General features: G+C 42.6%; 2 protein-coding genes across 4 annotated transcripts in view; one reads left to right on the forward strand and one right to left on the reverse strand.

Moving 5' to 3' along the window:
* Positions 1–486: 486 nt before the first annotated feature.
* LOC116721141 (phosphatidylinositol 3-kinase regulatory subunit gamma-like) lies at positions 487–8212 on the reverse strand. Of its 3 annotated transcripts, none has more exons than XM_032564682.1 (10): positions 7843–8212; positions 5637–5739; positions 5410–5508; positions 5100–5289; positions 4883–4999; positions 4106–4248; positions 3818–3994; positions 3633–3707; positions 3361–3531; positions 487–2218 (listed from the first exon to the last, which is right to left on the reverse strand). In XM_032564682.1, the coding sequence occupies exons 1-10, from the start codon at positions 7895–7897 to the stop codon at positions 1942–1944; spliced, it is 1407 nt and encodes a 468-aa protein (XP_032420573.1). In that variant the 5' UTR covers positions 7898–8212; the 3' UTR covers positions 487–1941. The 3 variants fall into 3 exon arrangements, with proteins under 3 accessions (XP_032420573.1, XP_032420576.1, XP_032420577.1); XM_032564685.1 differs by having other exon boundaries at positions 5109–5289; positions 7843–8211; XM_032564686.1 differs by lacking the exon at positions 7843–8212 and adding an exon at positions 7243–7737.
* Positions 8205–23029, forward strand: part of LOC116721126 (SH3-containing GRB2-like protein 3-interacting protein 1) — a 52194-nt gene continuing 37369 nt past the window's right edge. Inside the window, exon 1 of the mRNA XM_032564651.1 lies at positions 8205–8308. The gene's annotated coding sequence lies outside the window, so the exon portion shown is untranslated. The remainder of the gene's footprint in view (positions 8309–23029) is intronic.

A 23029-nucleotide genomic window follows, 5' to 3' on the forward strand; every position in this document is an offset into this window, starting at 1 on the left:
TCCACAAACAGTCATGTGACAAATTAAAGCACACTTATTGGTTCCTCATAATTTCCCCCTCCTTACGTAAATTCCTATGGCGCAACGTAATGCAGTGGTGTCCAAACTTTTTGCAAAATTGCGAGGGGCCAGAACATATAAAGAATATTTTTATTGTGAGTTACTGCTCAGTAAAAGATGAAACATGCAATATTTTTAACTTAAGTAGAAAATAACAAATTACTGTAAGTCTGAAAAAGGGGTTTGCTAGTCTTCTCCTAGCAACAAGAACATTCTGTAAAATTGGTCAATAAAAATCACAAATTTCATTTCCAATTAAAAAATATTGTCAATGAATTTTTTTCACAAAAAAATTATTGTCAAAATTTGTACCGTTGTTCAACAGGGGCAGCCTTCTGAACGCCCCTGGCTAAATCTCTTTCTGCAATGTCAAGTTTAATCACGAAGCTCGCAACGACTCTTTGAAAGAAAACACAGACGACTCCGTAAGTTGACAAAACTCTTTTCAGTTTATTGTCTCTCAGCAAGATAAAGGCCAGGATCTCACATTGCTTAGCTTTTTCCTCGAGGAGTTTCCTCAGTCCTCCAGTGGAGTAATAATTTCTCAAGAGGATCCGTCATCAACCTCCTCCCCACCAACCAGCATGAGAAACACATCTCTATACAAAGTTGTCCTTTACCTTGGAAAAAAACCCCAAAACAATAAAAATGTGCCGAGTTTAACATGTATTCCTTTCCTCTTAAGCTATGTAGGCTGCGTGTTAAGAAAACAAAACAAAAAAAAGGAACATTCATAGCTAGAGCAACGCCACAATTCAAGTAATGGAGGCAGGATACTTCCGGACCTCTGGCAGTTCACACAGACATCGGAGGCCGAGCAATCCCGAAAAAAAAAAAACAACATCTTTTAAATTTAAAAAAAAAACAACAAAACACCGGTGGTCAGGGGGGTAGAGTGCTTTTTTTTTTTTTTTTTGGTGGCAAATGTCAACCTCTCGCCAACTAGCGACACTGTTAACCACCTCCGTCATTCTCGTCACACGTTGCAACAATAGAAATACTGTTGGATTGCACTTTCTTCAAGCTTTCATCTTGTGGCGCGTTTATAGAAAAAATATATATAGAATACAAAAAGCTTATACTTCTTTGAGTAACAGAATATAACATACAGTACTTCAGATTATGTTTCTATCAGCACGTCAGCAGGTGTACATACGTCGCCCTACCCTGGCCAAAATGCAGTTACCACACTAAAACAGGGATGTCGTTTTTGCTCACTATTAAGTGCTTTGGTCAATGGGTAATAACATTGAGGATGCCTTTACAATGGTTTTCTACAGTATGTTAATGCTACATAATTATCCATTGTATATGAATTGTTTTATATAAAAAAGGGGGCAAGTAGTTAAGATGCACCATGACTTTTTTTTTTTTTTTTAAACATATTCACATGTGGCATTTTATTTTAACCCACTTAACTGATACCGACCTCGTGTCTTTTTTTTTTTTTTTCTCCCCCCGCCCCACTCACAAATGCACTTTATAGTCGCAGCCCCAATACATCTGACATATTGGTTAAATCTGAAGAGCTGAATCGATTTCCAACGTCGGAAATGGACATCTCCAGCAACTGGCAGGGCACAGCGCAGCCCGACGCCAGTGGACAAACTCTCGCTCGCGGACGTCACCCCACCACCCCACAGCCCGAAAGAAAGGGTGGCCCCGGGGAGGGCCTTTGAACAAACGACGCTGAAACGCTGAAGTAGAAAATCAGTTTGAAACAGTCAAGTTGACATTCAAGTTCCGGTCCCACTTCAAACCTGCAAGATCCCACTCGCGAAAGCTGTCGGAATCACCGGTAGTGCAAATCTTCTGCACGACGCACCGTTTTAACGCAGTCCTTCTCACAGGGTACGCGACGGAAAGTCTCTTGCCGCTCGATCACATCTCCGGGGCTGCGGGCGGGAGTCCCGGCGGCACGTGTTTTGGAGTCTGTAACAGTTTGTGCTCGTCGGAGTGCTGGGAAGCGGGGTCCGCCGCCTTGGCGTGCACGGGGTGCAGCAGCCGGACGTCCAGGGCGTCGTTGTGCTGCGCTAGGGAGTGGAGGTGGTAGTGCAGGACGAGGTCTTTGAGCGAGCAGTGAGCGTCGTAGGGCTCGGCGAAGCCGTAGCCGTGGGAAGTGCTGTATATCATGCAGTGCTTCACCTCTTCGTTCACGCTGCGGAAAACAAGGAAGCATCACTGAGCGACGGCTGTCTACAACATGGCTGATTTCTACAGGTGAGATTATGTGGCGCATACAAAGTACTTTGGGTCTAGTTTCTAGTGCAGACATATCATTACACTTTGAAAAGAAGAATAAGATAAAACTAACCTACACATAACTTTTCAACAAGATTGTGTTACGTAAATAATTACGTAATATTGACAAAAAGGTACAAGTTCCATAGGCAGATTATTTCACCTTTACAAAGGAAAAAAACGTCTTAGTGAAATAATCTGCCCGTGTAGCTAGTACGTTTTCAACATTAAGAAATTATTAGTTTAAAACAAGCTCCTATTTTTTTTTTACTGAAAAGTTAAATGCAAGTTAGTTTTCTTATTTCAAATGTACTAAGATATTTTTACTGGAAACTACACCAAAAATGTTGTGTTTTTGCAGCGTTATGTGTTTGAGGTGGAGCTTATGAATAAAAGACCTCTGAAAAATGCTATTTTCTCTGTGTTCACAACTCAAATTAAAAGCTTTCTTAATCTCAAACTAAGTTTTCCATTAAGTGTCAGACCAGGTATTTTGAACTGCGCATCACAAAAGAAAACCTGACACAGGCCTTTCGATTAGCGGCGATAGCTTAGTAGCAGCTGCGAACTGTAGGGTTGTTAGCTGCTAGCTGTTAGCCAGTTCTTACAAATCATTTAAATTTTGTCAGACTTTTCAACAGAATACCCAGAATGCTTGACTGACAGTCAACGGTGGAGGTTTCATCAACGCCTTTTGTAGCCAAGTGTTGTCGGCAAAACCAGGTAGCACGCTGCTAGCCAACTCTGTCGATACAAAAACGCAGCTAAACGACGACTTTCTTACTTCAAAAGAAGTTTCAACTGAATGAACAGGGTGCCAATCTTAAAGTGGACATCTGTTTACCTGAGTTCATTTACAGCTTAGACTTAGACTTTACCAGACGAAGGTCCATGCTAACAGCACCTGCTAACAACAACTGGATAATGTCTTACTAGACAGACTGCATTTTCACAAGAACTACTAAGGGGTCTTAGCATTGTGATATCTCATGACATTAAATCTCATTCCACCCATAGTGAGGATCATATCAAAAGTAGCCTCAGCTTCTGAATACTCACACAACAGAGCAGGCGTAGCATCCCTGCTTGCTGCTCTCTCGGATCAGGAACGTTCCGGAAACTTTGCCTTGAAGCATCTCCTCCGCCTGCGTTCGACTCAGTTCCCCAACGAACCAACTCGCCTCGTCTTGATGTGGTAGGTTCTTCTCATCTCCCTTCAATACGTATGTGCTGGAAGATCAAGAGTCGTACTATATATATATATATATATATGTTTAAAAGTGAAGCACAACGTTTCCTTTCTGGCTGTAAGAGCATTTGTTAAAACTTACTCATCAAGGCTGTCGTTGTGTATCCCAAGCCAATCATTTATGCGTTTCTGCCGTACTCCTTTGTGATTAAGCCAGCTGGAAGAAGATAGGATTTTTTTTTTTTCCAATTCAATCTACAATGTCAGCAAAACTCAAACTGGTTTGTCTTAAGGGCTTTCATGGGTCACCAGGGATAAAGTACTCACTTGAGATACAGGTCTCGGATGTTGCGAAGCTGGATGAGGTCCGGCCGCAAGTTGTTGATCTTCCTGTCCGTCTCTCTGTAGTCCTCCACCTGCGTCCTCAAGTCCTCCTCCAGGTGCAGCTTGCTGTCGTAGATCTCTCCAAGTCGGCACTTCAGCTTTTCGTAATTGATCAGAAAGCTACGAAGGGAGGAAGGAATCAAATGTCACAGATCCGACTAAGACGAACATGAGGGAGCAGCATTTAAATTTTTGATTTTTTTTTTGAAAGCCGCATCATGTTTTAAGTACCTCTCCAAATCATTGTCGGCTCCCTCCGATAGACTGTTCCTCTCGAACTCCTCTCCGTATCGCTCCTGCTCGCGACACTGCTCCTCGAAGATCAGCATTGCCTCGTTGAAGGCCTCTATTGCCGTGCGCTTCATCTGGATCTCCTGAAAGGTAGGAAGAAAGATTTATGAGATTTTAAAAAAATACAAACATCAAAAACCCATTTCTAATGTACCGCAGAGTATTAGAGCCACGTTAGGAAAATTTAAAAAAAATAATAATTACCAGAATAAAGTCAAAATGATACGAGAGCAAAGTCAAAATACAATGAGAATAAAACATTTTTAGAATTTTAAAGTGGTAATTTTATGACTTCATTTTCGCAACACTATAACTTTATTCTTGTATGACTTTTCTCTTGTAATACTGACTTTGTTCTTGTAATATGACTTTATTCTGGTAGTTTTATGACTTTGCTCTCGAATTATTTCAACTTGGTTCCTGTATGACTTTTTTCTGGTAACATTGGCTTTATTCTCTACATATTATTTTAATCAAATTTTATCTTGACTTGAATCTTGTATGGCTTTATTCTTGAAATGCGACTTAATTCATCTTTGTTCTTGTACAACTTTACTCTCATACTATTGACTATGCTCACAATACTGACTTTATTCTCATAATAAAGAGACTTTATCCTTGTAATGTTATTCTTAAATTCTCCGTTTGCTCTTTGCATGGCCCTAACACTCTGTGGTCCTGACGAAAGATGCCGACTTATCAAAACCAGCCTGTTACCTGCGAGGTCTTGGTGAAGGCTTCATAAAGACGGTCGAACTCTTTTGACTTCTCTTGGTACTGACTGTGGACCTCTTTGAGCTTCCTCCCCGCAACGTCAACGCTGTCTTCTTTCACCTGAAGCCCAAAACAGCAGTTGATCAAAAGACGTACGACTTACACTCACCTAAGTTTTTTTCAAACGTCCGCATGGTAGGACGTATTAACGGTGGCGGACCTCGCTGACCTGTTGGAAACGGGACACGGGATGCATGAGCATCAGGTCCAGCATGGCGTTGTACTCCACCAGCGAGTGGTGCTGGTAGTACCAGATGAGCTCCACCACCGACGTGAACGTGAAGGGGTCCGAGAAGCCGTACTTCCCGTCACGGTGGTAGATCTTGATTAGCTTGTTGTGTCCGTCTTTCCTGCGACGGTGGAAAAAAATAAATAAATAAAAATTTGGAAGGCAGAGAGTTCGACTGGAGAGTCACGGTCAGATTGGACAGGTTTCTCTCCATCCTTTCCTCCCCTTTTCTTTAACGTACCGTAAAGTCAAAGTAAAATCTCCCTGCAGCTTCGTGGACGCGTCCCGCACCAGGAAGGAGCCGTCAGGTGTGTCGCGAAGCTTCTCGTTCACCTCGTCCCTGTGGATAAATCGGTAGACGTGGGTCTTACTTTCCAACAAACCAGATTCAGTAAATCTGGATAAATGAAAAAAAAACAAAAACATATATATATGTATAAATTTTTCATCCTGAAAAAGTTGCGTTACCTTGTTATATCTCCCCAGTACCATTCGGCGTCCTGAAGCGAACACACAGGTGGAGAAAGGCAGTTGTTGTTCATCGTTGGCTTTGTGGACCGGGGAGGAAGAGCTACACACACACAGAAAAAAAGGTTACATTTTATATGTATGGTGAAAGGAATTACCATCGGATTAACTCCTCCCGTTCACACCAGCACACACACCCGCTTCTTTAAAACACCCTCATATGATGAAACTGGCTAGGATCTGAGGACAAGCCCAGGCATGTTTCCAACAGATGTCAGGAGGCCAAATCATTAGGAAGACACTGAGTGGGGGTCATTATCTCCTCAGAAGTGGTGGTGATAAACCGTGAATTTTTAATTGCACCAAACGTCGGAACAGTAATTACTACTAGACTAAAATTGCTTCTTTTTTTTTTCTTGGAAGCTGACTTCAACTGTCCCGACAGGTGTAGAAAACCTCTCGATTATAATTCAGACCACCCCTCCTAACTGTTAAGTTTACAGAGTATACATTTTCAAGGTATATAAAAGGGAGAGGGGGGGGAGGGAAATCTAAGAGTAAGCATTTCTTTAAAATAAACACATTACGTGTATAAAAGTAGGGCGAACCGCATCAAGAGGAGTTGAAGGGCGGTATATTTCACGGCCGGACAAAAGTGCCTTTCATGAGGCGGTCGGGGGGGGGGGGGGGGGGGCAGTCGCGCAGCATCCGCTCACCTCTTTTTCTGACCTTAAAATAAGCAAGAAGCAGGTGCAGGAGGCACAAATGCGGTGAGACTCTGAAAGTCTGAAAAATGTTCATCTGCGCAACCACCTCGTCCGTCTTTGTCTCTTTGCCAAGCCCTTGCCAGAACGCTAAGTTCCCCGACTGCCAAAATCAACATCCCCACTAATGGATCAGAGAGGGCAATGCAATGTTTCATAATTAAGTATTAAATATGACCCAAACTAAGCTTTTTCTTTTTTTTCTTCCCCTGGTAGTTTTCCTCAAGTCCTGACCCACGCCCCTTCCTCCACACACACATATACACAGGCGCCTTTACATACATAACCAGTATATATATTATGTCAAAAAGATGAACTGCAAAACGTAATGATTGGGTTAATGTTGGATAGCATGTACATATGAAATTCAAGATTTTTTTTTTTTATCCACAAGTTTTGCAAATCTATCTGTTCCAACTTCGACTTTGCACCGAATTTGAACTGCCGTGACTTATAACGTTGAATTCACCATGTGCATTTCACTGAATAGGAATGCACAAATAAAACATACAAAAAAATAAAATGAAATTAAACAACATTTTTATCATCTATTTTTTGTGGTTGTTGAGGTCTTCTGCCCCCCCCACCCCCTGGCTACACGCCACCCTGGGTGGTGAGACATGTCGCCCACATCAAAAGCCGCCTCATTAGCTGCGGCTAAAAAATGATGCGAACCTTTTGACAATTACAACAAACGTGGACTTGTAATGTTGGTGATGGCCTGCAATATTTCTCTTTTAATCACAGCCATTGTCACTGTCATAAAAGTGTAATGGCGCATTATTAGTCATATGGTTAAAAAAAAAAATATATATATATAATAATAATAAAACAAAGCGGACCTGTTCGTCACGAGACCCATCAGTCTGCGCTTCTCGCCTGTAGCCTACTTTCAGGGGAGCAGGCGGACGAATTAAGCACGGCTGGCTGCGGAGGAGGACAAAGCACTCGTTTCATGGAGTCGCTCATTAACGCACCCTGAGTCCGCTTCTTTTCCTCACATTTATTTATTTCCCCCCCTCCTGCCCTTTCTTTTGTTTTCCTTTTTCTGGCTAATGCCGAAGCAAAACCGTCCGCAGCCTCGTGAATCGACTCCGTCACCGCGAGCCCGGCGAGCGCGCGCCGAGACAAAAGAAAAGGAGAGCTCTGCGCCCGATCCTCCGAAGAGGGTATTACGTAATTGCCAAGTGAATTGCGCTATGCGTGCCCGGGCAACGCCGCTGGGGGAGCGCAGCGGCACCCGGGAGACGGTCATTAAACCCGCCTGCATGTGCAGCATTTAATCATCTCCATTACAGATATGACAGAAGACGATGCCTCGCGAAAAGGAAAAGGACGGGAAGAGAGGCACGGCTTTTTTTTTTCTTTCTTTTTTTTTTTTTTTTTAGGGAAGCCGCAGCGGAGCCAAGACAATGGCTGCCTGTAGTTTAACCCTGACTTACCTGGTGGTGCTTGATCCATTTCGATGTAGAATAAACCTTCGGGAGGATAAACCATTCCTGTTTTACGGCAGTAGTCCCAGTTGCACTTGTTTTCTTTACGCTTGCTTTCAAAAATATAAGAAAAAAAAGACAACAACTTTTTTGTGTGTGTGATGAAAGATCTAATTTAGGCTGCTGCTTCGGTGCAGACGCAGCGTCCCGCATAGATCGAGACGAATAGAAACCTCCTTCGATTCCAAGTTGGAAAACATCCCAGATTCCAGATGTGTTGTGTCAGCATAGCCTGTCAAGAAGCTAAAAGATTCTCTCTCTCTCTCTCTCTTTCTTTCTTTAGAAGAGATTGTCTGGCTTTCAGTCCTCCTCGCTGAGTGGTGCAGCTCCTATTTGGTTCATCTCGGAAGTGCAGCGGCTTTAAAGGGCTGCTCAGACATCATCTTGGCGCAGACCAACCCGACGAAGGGAGGAGGTAAGAAAGGCGGCGTTTCAGTACCGACCCCTGCCGCTTAAATCACACCTACACCGCATTAAATGACACACTCATCAAACAGAAACGCCAGACAACAATCCCGATGTCTCCTAGTGCGACGCAGCTGCGTATGTTCGGACTTTTTTTTAATACTGGTGCCCCCTAAATCATAATGGTACCGCCCAGACCGTTTCATTCAGCTCCCTTCAGCCTGGCTGAAACAGCTGGAAAAAAAAAAAAAATCCTTGCAGGGCATGAATGGAAAAGGCAAAACTGCTTGAAAATCGTCAAAACGAAAACAGTTTCTGTCCCAGACAACCAGGACGTGCGGTGTTTCACAGCTCACGAAGCAGATTGCAATTAAAAATTCATCACAGTTGTAACTACCACTGGTGTTGGGGGGGAGATATGGCATTCTGCCAAGGGGGCACCATGAGGCAGACAAAAAAGTTGTCAATTGCTTCCTTACCACAGGCCTACCACTTGTTTGCATATCTAGCCGATAGGATTGGGTGCTATTGATAGGTGAATAAATAAAGATGATGTTATCAAAAATGTCTAAAACATTTGTTGAAACAAAGGATTTTGGTAATGCTAGTTTCTTATGTGAAACTAAATTTTAAACATAGCTAGCTATAGCTTGCTACACCGCAAACTACTGACATTAACGTTGTTATCTATAACAACCGTCCCAGCTTGCAGGTAAAAATGAATTATGTAAAAAATATAGTCTTCTCATAATGTCTAAGATTTTTTGTTGACATAAAAAATGTGTTTTGGTAAGAGCAGTTTGTTGGGTGACAGTGTGAATGTAGCTACGTCTAACATTCACGTAGCTAGCGTCAGATGATTTCTAGCTAGCTAGCTATAGCTTGCGATGCGCCCCACACACTGACATCAACATTGTTATAATGCATAATTTTATCATCTATTATTGATTCATTCTGTAGAAGAGACTCAGTGAACTCTGATTAAATCATTGTATGTAGTTTATTATGGCATTATGTGTAGGAATGATGAGACTTGGGGTCTCGTTCTTGTCTCTACCCAACGTCTGTCCCCTGCAGCGTAAGCCAGGTGTCAAAGAAACAACCTGGCAGGTTTTATTTTTTTTAGCGTTAGCCTTTTGGTTGTTTGGTTTCCACGCAGCACTGGGCCTTTTGTCTGTGAAGCAACAGACCTCTCGTGTTGGCAGCGGAGTATTATATTCTTGTTGAGCTTGTCGAACACGTTCTGCAGCAAAAATGGCATCTTGGCTGTCACCGCTCCTAATTACTGCTATAAGCTGTGGCACGCTATGAGGTCATCCGGTTGAAGAAGTCATAGCAGGTGTGTTAACAATGACAAAAAATAAATAAAAATAAACATAATAACCGCTGTCAGTGTTGGGGACTGAAGGAACCGATTATTTTGTGATGAGACATTTTGGACTTTCTTGCTTCATGTGCTAAAAATGGTCCATTACTGTCCTGTTGGTGCCGGATGAATACGTGCATTGTGCGGCTCTGCCCTCGACACAGAATGACACTGCTGTAAAATTAAACAGCCGAGGCCTCTTCCTCCAGCTGACATTAGAGGCTGCACAGAGAGAGAGTGGAACGGGGCCTGTTTGGTCAGAGGGTCTGTCTCGGTGGGTGTCCAGGCTTTTACAGCCAAATGCCTTCTGACCCCAGTCCAGAGACTTATGGGAGACGGTTGCGTGGAGGCCGTCCTCTCTTTTTAGCCCCATCAGAGTCCGGCCAGCTCATAGCCTAAATGGCATGACCGCGGTTATATCTTTAACCTGAATACAGGGATTTTTATGCCATTGGAGGAGAAGTTGGGTACTTGTTGATTACGCTCCTGAAGTTTTTTTTGTGTGTGTGTGTGTTTTTTTGTCATACTTTTTCACAAAAAAACAGAAGTTTGTTCTCAAAAACGTGATTATGAGATGGAAAAGTAAGCAATGAAACTTCTTCTTGAGTGGTTGAGCTGAATAAATTCAAAGTAACATTAAATCTCAAGCCGCCAGGGAGTTTTTCCAGGGTTTTGGACGGAGACACGGCTTCCTTGCTGTGGTCATGTGGTCAACCAGAGAAGCAGCTGATAGCTACCACCATTCCAGTCTGTGGAGTTTTTATGGATCTGATTCCCAGACAAAGGCCCCGTCCGCACAGAAACAAGATTAGCTGTATCCGCAAGGGAGACATTTCAAAAGGAGGGTTTCATGTTTTATGCATCTTCTTCTTTTGTTTTTTGTTGTTTTTAAACAATAATGTTGTGGTTCCATTTGTTTCCGTAACCCACCGGCGTCTTACTCTCACAAAAAGCATGGCACCATCCGGTTTTGTTCGGTAGTTCTTGTGTGGTTCTGTGGCACCGCTACAGCACCACCGACTGGCCCGGCGTGCTTACTGCAGCGTTCTCTGTGATGCCACGTCCTGTTGGGTGGATGCACATATTTTCTTAATGAAAATTCATAGTTTTCATTTCCATGTCAAAAATACCCAAAGTTTTCTAAATGCAGTGTGCATGCCCGGCCTGCAGGAGGCGGTGAGACTTTGCAAATTTTCTGATCCAGAGTCGTATTTGCGTAACTAAGTAGTCATCTAAGGTGTTCTCCGATGGCATAAATGCTGCGCAACGACCAGATTTTGCTTTCACACGCCAAATAGGTGAAGAAGGTGAAGAAGCTCAGACAGAACACGGATGTCCTCCATTGTTGTTGTTGTTGTTGTTGCTGCTCAGGGCGGAAACTGAGGCTGACATCATTTCCAAATGTTTTTGGTTTGCATTTGCACGGACTCGCGTTGCGTTTCTAAAAATGTTTCTTTCCGGGTCTTCTTGTTACACCTTTGTGTCTTCGTCTGGCCAAAACGCGGTTGCGGTGTAAACGGAAAAAAAAACCAACAAAAAAACATTTAGCATTTTGCCGTCCTGGCGTTTCCGTGTCAACAGGACCTACGTCGGATGCTGCTTTGGCCCTCCCTTCAAAGTTTTTAATTTAAAGAAGAATGTGTGTATTTTGCAGTTTAATACAAATGTTATTTGTCTTTAATTTGTATACAGGTATTTAGGTATTTTCGGTAGTTCGAGTGCAAATATCTTAGTACACTTGAAATAAGACAAAACTAGTACGTTTTCAGTAAATGTGTTTATTTTAAGTCAGTGATTCCTTAATATTGATGACAAACAACTAGCTATAAGTGAAATAATGTGCAAGTGGAAAAAGACAAAATTTTTTCCCATAACTTGGGAAGTGGGGAAAAAGGCCTTATGGCTTAACATTTGCAAGACATAAGACATGTTGTTTTGCAAAATCTTACCAAAAATACTTGCATGTTTTTTTTAAAATATATATTTTGTACATACAAAGCTGTTTGAACTTATTGCAAACCATCTTTATATCCAATTCATTCTAGAGTAAATATTTCACCGCTATATAAAATGCTGATACATACCCTGCAAAAGCAGAGAAATGTGTTGTTTAATCCAAGGCTGCGAGAACAAGAACAACATTCTTCCTTGCCAAGACATTTAATGCTTCACGAGAACTCAGTTGAAAAAGCTGCTAGGAAGTCTTTATAGCTCTCTCCTACTGCAGCACACTTTCATATTTCTCTGACACCACTCAAGACAAAACATAAATAAAAATAAAAGGTTTGGCCCAGAATATGCATATGAATAAGCTGCAAGAAAAAAAAAAAAGATGTTATTTGATTGTTGCAACCCTGGGAGAGAGAAGACATTTTTAATTTTCTACAATAAATTTTGTCGACTGATATGTGGGAAGACTCAGTTGACCAATATCTGTATTAAGTTGTCACCAAAACCAAATTAATTTTAAGTCCAAAGGCTATGACTAAACCTGTGCATTGTGTTCAGATTTATTCTAGTTTGAATACCAAACTGCGTCAAAAAAAACTGTGATGTTTGGTAAGAGATAAGACCGGGAGACGTCCATTTTTCAAACAACAGCCAGGTCAAACTTTACTGAACCGCTTCCGTTTGATAAAACCTGAAAATGGCGAAATTATTCTGTAAAATAATGTTAACGTGAGTGGGGTGTGTCACCGTGAGGGAGGCTGGTGGTGCCTATCTCCATCAGGCAGGAGACTGCCATCACAGGGCAACAAAAGAATGCATGCACGCTCAAAATAATCAGTTTTAACCTAAATTTATTTGTATTTGTTCAGACATCCAGTTTCTGGGTTAGTCTCTCCAACCAGCTTTTTGGTGGGCTAAACATGAACAGCTTTACCTCATTTATGGGGGGTTGAAAGAGGCCAAAACCTACTTCATATAATCCACATGTATTGAAAAAACAGATTCATGTAGGCGTGTACACAAATGTGAAATAACTTCTAACATTAGATGTTGGAGGAATAACTTTACAGCGGCAGCTCCATGATTTTTTCCGGTGTTTACGTGTGGCGTCGGGCGAATGTCCTCGCATGTGTCCGTATCTGTTTATAGGTAATATATGATGTCCAAGTGTTGTTCTTGGGCCTTCCATGTCTTCATACTTGAGCTTGAAAGCATGTCACGGCATGTCACGGCATGTCACTTGGCTGAAACCCAACCCTGCCCCCAAACCCTTGTCTTCTTCTTCACGGCCTCCCACTGCCTGCTACCCCCCGCCGTCAGCTGAGCTCAGAATGTGCCCCTTCAGCTTCTAGGCCTGAACTATGGCACACGTTGCCACCGTCGCCTGGAAACAGACCTGCAGTACAGCTTAGGATAAGGCGGTGAACATTTGCTGCTGGTGTGTTAGCTGCATTTCTGTTACAAACGCGAGGAAAACTTTTGTCGATACTCCACCGACGTCAAAAATAGACAACAAAAAAGCACAATTTCGCAATTGCGCAGTTTCCGTTAAATGACATTAAAATTACATGCGAATAGGCTTGTTCATGCAATGAATCATTAAAAATCATGTAAACAGTTACTGTTAGTGTTCGGCATCCATCAGCCATCAGAGGTCTCGTTGGCATCTTATTCAGTCGTTGGAGTGGCTACGTATGCGGCGTTTTGGGGAAATTGGAGTGTGTAATTTTACAGAAGACATTCAACACGTTTGAATGACACACAGCTTTTTATGAACTGTGTGATTCTGTGAGAGCTCTGTTAGAGCCAACCGCACATTGGCCGTAAAAAACCAAACTATCCTCCCCTACTACTTCTTGTTGTTTTCTTTGGCGTTTCTGCCAGTAGTAACATCCTGCTGTTGATTGCGTGACTCGTGTGGCGCGAAAAAAGCGTTTCCGTTGCAGTTCTGCGACATACATCTATTTTTATACGGCCGAAGAACCACCACATCCTACCGCAAAAACCTTTGATCAAAAACATTTTTCAAAATTGTTGTGTTTTCGTTAAGCAAATTTATTTCCCTACTTTCAAATTGCGCAAATTTACAATTAATGGCAGCTGTGGTTATTTATTTTTTGTCTTTCTGATGTTCCTTCTCATTATCTCTTTGAGTAGCTTGAGGACAGGGCTGACTTGTTTGTTAAATCTCAAGTCTCTGCACCCCCAATCCCAGCAGCCCTGATGGGATCATTGGAAGCTAATCGGAAGATTAACAGGATCGGCTGATACTGCAAGGATGCCTGCTGCCGGTTAGCTGATGTGACTCATCTTAATATCCTCAGCCGCTTTGTCACCAGATTGCGAGGACACCGTGTGCGAGTTTGAAAGCAGCAGGCAGATGTTTCTCACTGTTAAATGCAGAAGGAAACTCCTTTTGACACAAACTTTCACCCTGGAATCGGCGTGGAGCGACTGACAAAAGAGCCAGTAATTCTCGTGAATTAATTGCAGTTTGGACGTTTTGCTGGTTGCCAAGGTCAGGAGAGGAAGTTTAAAAACGGAAGCGCCGGGGAGACGTGATGCGTGTGGTGTTGAGGAGATTATTAGGTCAGTGTGGTTTAGTGTGTGGTATGTGAACTCTAGGGTGAAAATATGAAACAAGTGTTAATCCCATAATTCAAGAGTGTTAAATGCATACGTGATAAACCCCAGGCCGTCAATCTCTTCGCCAAAATAAGCCATAAAAACGAAGTCAATTGCACAAGACAATGGCACGCTAAAGTAATGCTTGCTTTTTTTTTTTGTGGGTAATTATCGTCAGATTTTCAAGTTCAAGTTTGATCCGATTGCCGTACGTTGGGAAAACCCTTTGCAGACATATCATAACAGCGACTTGTTTAGCTTACCAGTGTCTGTGTCACTGTCTTGCATTGTAGCCTTGAGCAAACTGCGCGTCCCTAAAGTCCTTTGTACCGTAGTGTGCTGCCATTCATGGCCAATAAAGGGATACATAATGGTCCTGGCAGTGCGCTCGACATTCACCATGGTGAAACTGTGGGGTTTCCCTAATCGGCAGCCAGAACCAGCACACAAAGCATGCAGCGGTCCTGCCAGAGGCAACTCAACTGCGGGCAGAGCGCAGGGCGGCTTTGGTCTGGACCCCGGGACCCTGCCATTGTGGAAATGTAAGTAGGGACAGTGTCTGAACGGCTTGACTTGGAACAGAAAAACCTTGGAAAAACCAAAACTATGAGCTTCAAATAGCTGGGCCCTGGGAAACATAGCTTGTTCTTTTAAGGAGGTCAAAGAGAAGCCAGAAAAGAGGGGAGAGGGAAAAAAAAGTACAAACCAATGTTTGACGGAGGGAATGTCAAATTGGAGGCTACTGTTACTATAGGCATCAGCAAAACTGACATACCGTTTTATTTATTTATTTTTCCCCAAGAACTTTGGTGTCTGACTGCGTCTCGTTTGTATAAGCGTGGCCTGCTTCTCCTTCCCCCCTCGTCGTCTGAATTAGCACCCGGTGGTCATAACCACCACTCATCGTCTGCCACTCTATTTTGCCTGAGCTTAATCTCACTAACAGAGGTGACAACTGAGGTACTCGTGGCATGCCGCCGCGTAAAGTCTACCAGCTGAATGTCCGAGGTATGCAGAGGACGATGATCCATTTGGTTTCATCAGCCTGTTTCTCCGGAGCCTCTCCGCCCCTGTGCAAGTTCCAAATAAAGGTTTGAGTATGTGCAGCGCAAGCAGAACAGATCTGCAAGTTTCTTCTTCTGCTAAGAGTATCACTGGTTTAAGATAAAAGCAGATTGTAGATCTTGTATAACACAGAGGAAATACAAATGTTTTGAAGTTGTGGATTTTTAAAAAATACATCCATTTGCGTAAATCTTTTAATAAGTGATGCAGACGGTGCTAGAATGACGAAGCCAAGGTGTATTCATTTCTCATTATTAGAATTGACACAAGGGGATAGTTTGTCTTTGCCGACGGCGTAAACTTAGATTTTCCGAGACGCAATAGCTGCATTTTTCCTTTGCAAATGTGCGCAACACTTTGTCGATATTCTGCTAATGTCGAAAAACCCCCACAATTTTGCAATAGCGATAAGAAACGCAATTAAAATCACACACAACTAAGATTGTTATTAAAAAACATCCACCTCCAAGCACTTCCTGTTGTCTTCTTCTTTGTCTTTGCTTCCAGTTGTTGATCACGTGACTAGTGTGATGCCAGAAAATGTGCATGTATGTGCAATTGATGCGTTGAGCAATGTCAAGTTCTCCATGATCTCCTGCGTCCGTTCTTGGCAACATGTCAAGAACACTGAGAAACCGATCATGAGCATTCAACAAAAGATGATGATCTCGGTGTCTTGAGAAAATGATTGTCTCCTTGTGATAAATGGGAGAAAAATCCAATTGTCTCGAGAAAACGGTCATTGTTATTTTTGTGATAACGTCATAGATATCTCGTTATATCGAGAAAAAGAAGACATGCGAGTACGACCTCTCGTCTTTCGTACTGACTCATAAAACAGGGCAATGTAGTCGGTTTTACATAAGACCGTAAGAAAATGTGTCTTTTTATGGGTCGTGTTTAAATATCTGGTTTTAGTTTAGAAAACAATTTGAATTCTCTGTGAACTTTTTAAAACAATGACCTTAGGTGTTCTGGACGGAGTCCGACCGCTCCGTCACAGAACGGCTAAGTCACGCAGCAGTCAGCCCCACCTGCACGCTGAACCAGGATGCGCCGCGGGATGCGGACGAGTCACGGGTGTCGGTGGGCCGAGGATCCATGGCTCGGAGCCTCGCTGGAGTCGAGAGAGAAAACCCTCTCTTTCTCCGTCACACACGCAAACAAACGCAGCCGCACAATCGCCGGCTTTCATCCAGAGTAAAACTGAAAAGCCGAGAACTCTCTCAAGCTCCTGGGCAGTTTCGCCCCCCAACACCCAACTCCCCCTCCTATGAAAGGACACTACTCTACTCTGCTACACAGCCATCACATTAGCACTATAACTCTATTAGGCACAGCTCCAGGACACACCAAGCAACCCGTAGTCCACAAAGGCATCATTGTCAGTGGGGACGGCGGCCATTGTCGTCCATGATGCAGGATTTATCCCCCTCCTCCCATATTGGGGACCTTCAACTCTGACCTCAGCTGCCATCTCACATGCTCTGGGCCCAGGAGCTTGTGAGGCCTTCACAGTCTTAAAAAAAAGAAGAAAAAAAAAAATCTCCTTCACAATGCCTCAAGCTTACTTAAGTGGTTTCTGTCAGCTGCGCCAGTGTTGGGGTTTTTCAAGTTAGCGTCAGCATGGGCAGGGAGAGTAGGGGGTGACAGTGAGAGGACGGAGTTGCGGTCGGACTGCTTGACCCATAGAAGAGGTCACTTGCATGGCATGAGAGGAAAGGAGCTGTCTAAATGGCTCCTTTCTCTCCCCTTGTCTCTCTTCGGGTCCAGGGCCGGGCCAGGAGAATCTGGATAGTTATTTATGAGTGTGTGGGAGAGCAAGTGGAGTTGCACTAAAAGAAAAAAACCCACCACCTCTCTTTGTTGCAGGGCCCTGGGCTGAGGTTCAAATCACTGGCTCTGTCATGTATGCATGCAAATGCAAGCGCTCATGCACTTTTATGAACTCCGTCCCAGAACACGGGACAGGACGTTGTTGGGAGGCAGATCTGGGGAATAGCTATCAGCGGTTCAATTGAAGTCCTGGAGGCTTTTAAAACTTGAGAGAAACTAATATTGTTGCCAAGTTTTGTATTTTCCCCCCACAGACAGCGTTCAAATGACTTTTCTTTTGCATGTTAAAGTGGTCCGAATACAGTTCCTTGCTTGAATAGTCGGGCCCTTTGTAGTTTTTACAGCCTCAGGCCGGATTTTATGACGGACCAACACAAAGTAGCGCATAATAGCGATGTCGAAGGACAAGTACACACAGTTTTCAGCGTTTTTACAAATAAAAATCTGAAAACGTCAATGTGGAGGAGCTGTAGAGATTTATAGCTAATATGGGAGAACCTGTCTTTAGTTGTGGATTACACAAATGTAACCCAGTAGAGGTCCTGCTCTAAATGTGCCACAAACCATGTAGAGGACACAACATGGGGAAGGTGTCCATTACATTTTGTAGATGTGTTTTTAAGTTTTTCTTTATGATTCTATATGACTTTATTTCACTATTTTATGATCAACTGAAGACTTTGCCCTGAGCTTCACCTTCCATTAGATTTACGATACTAAGCTGAACTTACAACAGATATCTTTAGATTAAAATATATTCATGTGTTTGAAGATTGAAAAAAATGTGGGGGAAAAAATGCACATCTGGGAGTATTTTTTTTACTGCCCTGTACTTTCCACTTTTACATGAGTCATTTTATTGTGAAAGTGTTGCTACTCTAACTTGAGTAAACCTTCTGGATTCTTTACCCACTGTGAGTAACTTGACTGAATGAAGAACAAGCTTGTTGCAGCCAAAAATTCTCCAGACACAGACACACACAGACCTGCGTTAAATTTGTTACATTTGTATAAATTTGTTACTGAAAGAAATTGATTTTGAAAAATGCTACTTTTGTCTGTTTTCGTAATTATGTTTTTTATTTTAATTAGTTTCATTTTGGTCCTTAAAATACCAAAATTTCCACATAACCTTGTATTTTGGTCCGGCTGATTATGTTTTTTGTTTTTTTTAAAATATGAAATGTCCCTGAGTCGCCTTTTTTACCAAATACTTTTTTACTCTTACTTGAGTTGGAAGGCTACTTTTACTTTTACTTGAATAACATATGTTGAAGTAGTGCTACTCTTACTCGAGTAAAAGACTTGCAATTATATTTGTATGAAGGATTAAGATAAGATAAGAGAATTTATCCCATAGGAGAAATATATCTAGGAAGCAGGGGCAAAACTGTCCCTGCTTGACTCAGGAGGGTTGAAAACACATGTACGGAGCTCAATTGGAGCAATGAATTTTGTAAAACAAACAAAAAAAACTATTGAAACTGAAACAAAAAGATTTGAAACTGAAGAAAAATAACACCCCCCTCAAAAAAAAAAAAATTAAAACTACTTCTCAGATTCAATTGTTTTTTTTAAAAAAATGTTAGTTTCTTTTTTCTTCTTCTATTGAACAAACCTTATGGCCTCAATTTAGCTCCATACGTACGCACACTGCATTTTTGAACTTTTTATTTGTGAAAACTTTGAGTCCCATGTGACAACTTCGTGTTTGTCTAGCACACAAAATCTCAGTGAAGTTGCGTCTACCTGACGACATTTGAAAAAGACGTCAAGCAACAAGGATGATTAAAGACTTCCTTGCTTGTTCGGAAACCTCACTGAGATGGTTAGCGCTTACACTGCCGCTACAACTCAGCTGCATCCTGATACATGTTCCTCCCCAGTTAAGAAATTTCTCAAAGCACCAAGACGATTGGCTCGGGTCACATAATCCTCATGAGCTTGATGTCCCAGAGAATAAATTAGCTTGGCCTTCTCAGAACTGCAGAAAGTTACAGAGAACAGCGCTGCAGCGCCCTGCCAATGTAACACACACCACATTTTCTTTCTTTCTTTCTTTTTTTCCCTGACAAATTTAAATTAAGCTTGAATTTCATGCTGAAGTCAAATGGTCATGATGTCATGGTTTTGAGGACAGAATGACTCGGTTTGTCTGTTGACTGAGAAGGCCTATTCTTGCATGTTTGGGTGGGAGTGCAGCATATAATTGCAGAGCGGGTTAGCATGAGGGGAGGGAGGCAGGGGGAGAGAAGGGAGAGAGTTAGCACGCAACATGAGTTTTGGCCCACAGTTGCTAGTGTGGGTGCCAAGCTCGTCCAGAGGACTGCTCTCTATCTGTGTGTGTGTGTGTGTGTGTGAGGCTGGTTCTGCTGCGCCTTGAGGCCAACCCCGTTCCAAGACACATCTTTCATTTGCACACGCTGAATAGCTTAGGGGGAGCCCAAGGCAGTTTGGACAGGGAATGATCTGGCTTACTGGACATTTTTTTATTTTTATTTTTTTGCTTGGGTACTAGCAGGGTTGGTTGAGAGTTCAGTTCCTTTTTTTTTTTGGGCGGCGGAGGGGGGAGAAGGGTAGTCTCACTTTTTTGGAGAAAACCAGCATCGCATTGTTTTCGTTGTCAAGTAAGTTGTTAGGGAGCAACCGAACCGCTGTACACGTGTTCCAGCCATCCGAGGATTACACTGATCCAAAAATCTGACAGTAAGGGGAAGAGAATGGAAAGCTTTGTCGGCCTTTTCACATCCTCTTGGTGGGAGGTAGAAAGCCAGGACCTCTAGACGTAGGCTCGCACTGGTGGGTGTTAATGGGTGGGAGAGAGAAGGGGGTGGGGGAGAGTGTGAGAGCTCTCAACTGCCAACCAGATGGACAAACCCCATCCTGTGTATTTATGGAGATCATACGGGATAACCTCGCGAAGAACAGATTGACATTTTGCTGACAAAACAAACCGACTCTCCCTCCGCCCCCCTTTGGCCAACCCTCCGGTTTCGGCACGCAAGAACACGCCACTGCCACCTCACTGCTCCGCATGCAAACTCCCAGGAACAACCACGTTGGCCACAGCAGGTCTTAGAGAAGTTATTTTAACATGTGCCGCACACTCAAGACAAGAGCCATAACAATAAAGGGGATGACAGGACGGGGGAAGCTAGGATTACGCGACTACTGCACAAACAGCAGCAGCATCAGTGACCCGACACAGTAAATGACACAGCCTTGAGCCGCGAGGAGGAACAAATAAACCAATTTTCTGCGTCATGCGTCGGGATTTAATCCAGTCTTTCCAGGGTCATAGTTTGGGATGCGCCTCCCTTCAGGGTTAAAAATATATACCCTGTCATCTGTGGGCGGCTCTAGAGAGGGACCGGTGTCCCTGTAGAACTGGCCCTGGTCATAGCCCCTGTACTGAAGAGATGAGGTTATGTTAATGTCCTATGATGATGTGCACCGTTCATTTGGACCGGTTTCATATTTTTCATCATCACAATTTTACTTTAACAATGAATTAAAAGTTAAGGTGTCACATTTTTAGCTTTGGCTAATTAGACGTAGGATTACAGTTGCTGTGGCGTGTTTATAAAAAGTGCGATATTGTGTAAAATCGACTTTTTTGAGTTTTACATAATGTTATGTTACTTTTTTCATCTAAACATATCTGGGTTGTTGCTTTGATTTGTTCAGTCATGTTTGAGAAATCCTTTAATCTCCCGTGGCAACCATTCAGATGCGCAAAACATCTGGCTGGACTTAGCTCCGCCTTCGAGGCCCAGCTCCTCCTCAGACCTGCAGTTTCCAAGCTTTCACCTCACAGAGCCCTTCCCCACCTCTCCTCCACTCATCTCCTTCAGACTAGCCAGCAGCAATTAGCAAAGACCTGGTGGATCAGCTGAGCTCATCATACGAGCTACTTCTCAGGGAAACACTGGTAAAAACGATGTTAAAGGGTTAATATGTTGTGATGACTTCCTGAAGGCAGAGTTTCAGAAAGAGAAATAGTTTCTTAAAGAGACAGAGGCACAATTTCAAAGTGTTAAATCACAAAGTCAAATTTCTTTTAAGTCATATGCACAACATTTTATAACTGACATAGTTTCTTGATTGTGCAATAAAATGGCACCGTACCTGTAAAACACTTAATACTGCCCCTTTAGGAACGCACAATATAAAGCTGCTTTAATCTACTTGTAATAGTCTAGACAGGTGATTAGGTAGTTTACTCTGTCGACGAAAAAAAGAAAGAAAGATGCAGAAGTTCATCAGACTGCGCATGTGGCCCCGCCCTGCTCCGCTACTATCAATCACACATCCCAGAAGATTCCCATTTGACTCACCCTGCGGTTGCAACAAGTGACAAGACGGAGCTGGAAGACGTTAAGCGAAAGCTAAAAACGGGAGAAGTAGCACTGCTTACGTGCTAAAATTATAGACTATAAACGAAAGCAGTAAAAACTTCATTAAAATAATATGTCAGGTTTACTTCGGGCTCGGCCTATAATTAAAGTTAATCAGTCGGGTTGGATCGAGTTTGGACGCCATGTCTGCAGGCTCAGGCTCCATCGGGTTGCTCTTTGGCTCATATATTAAACAATGAATTATTGCTCTGGTTCTTTTGTTGTTGTTTGTTTGTTTGTCTGTTTCATTTTTTGTTTGGTGCACCCAAGAAAAAAAACAAAAAACTTTCCCCACTGGTACCCTTGATCTAGAGCCGCCACTGCTATCATCTGTTTGACTTTAATTGACTTGACCTGGGGATGGAGTTTGGGTACTGAAAGAAAAATAAAAATCCCATGCCATGACTTAATTACATTGTTGCAACCGTTTAAATGTCATCCTAATTCAATAGAGGAACACTGTGCTGATAAATCAAATGTAAGCAGATTGTGCTACGTGATGTTATTCATTCTCCTTCTGCTCGGGTTAGGATGGTTTACCGAAGATGGGATCACATTGGGACATGAAAGGAAAGAAAATTATGTAGCTAAATGAACAATAAGAAGAATGCGGTACTCTATTACATTTTTTTTATCTTTCCAGTGCGGGTCATATGTGTCCCAGTTGATTTATGGGTTATGATAAGAACCCCTCCACAAACCAAACTTTTTCACAATATAAATACAGCTCTTACGCACGCCGCCTGTTCCAAAAATACTGATTACGATGTTGGTTTATCGTGTAAGTTAGATGAATGTGATCCTCCCCCTTTAACAGTGGGTGCTGATTTTGTTCGTAATCTCGGCACACAAGATTCTGGTGGGCAGATGACCGGCCAGTAAAAGTGCTGACTTGCACAGGCTGACTTTGTCAGGGTGACACAAGCAAAGAATGTGTTTCTTGTGACTTGAGTTGGTTTTTTTTCTTCTCTCCCTCCTTTTTGCAAAATGAACCTCTAATTCGTTTCGTGCCGGCATGACTAAGATAAAAGACAGAATTGGCAAAGAAATCGGTTCATCTTTTATGACGTACACGGGAAGGTAGACCGAGGTTTACGATCGTTTTAGTGTCACGATGTTAACTGTACGGAAAATCAGAAATACATAGTTGTGGAGGGATAATAAAATTGTAAACTGTATTTGCAATGCTGTATATGCTACATTGCAAAACATATTTGCTTATCTGCCTTCATACAGACGTGAACTTGAGTTATATCCCACTTCTTAATAGACAGAATCAATATCCTCAATCTTTGTGGATGTAACAACTTTAACTATCGACTTTCACAAAAGGGTGTAATTTTTTTCTCTAGAAGAATATTACCATTCTTCTAGAGTGAAATAATGAGGTCAGACACTGGTGTTGGACCTGAAGTCCTCCACTCGCATTTATCCCACATCTTGTTCTGTTGGGACTAGGTCTGGACTCTGTTCAGGCCTGTTAAGTTCTTTC

Source organism: Xiphophorus hellerii, chromosome 6 (assembly GCF_003331165.1).
Source record: "Xiphophorus hellerii strain 12219 chromosome 6, Xiphophorus_hellerii-4.1, whole genome shotgun sequence".
Taxonomy (NCBI): domain Eukaryota; kingdom Metazoa; phylum Chordata; class Actinopteri; order Cyprinodontiformes; family Poeciliidae; genus Xiphophorus; species Xiphophorus hellerii.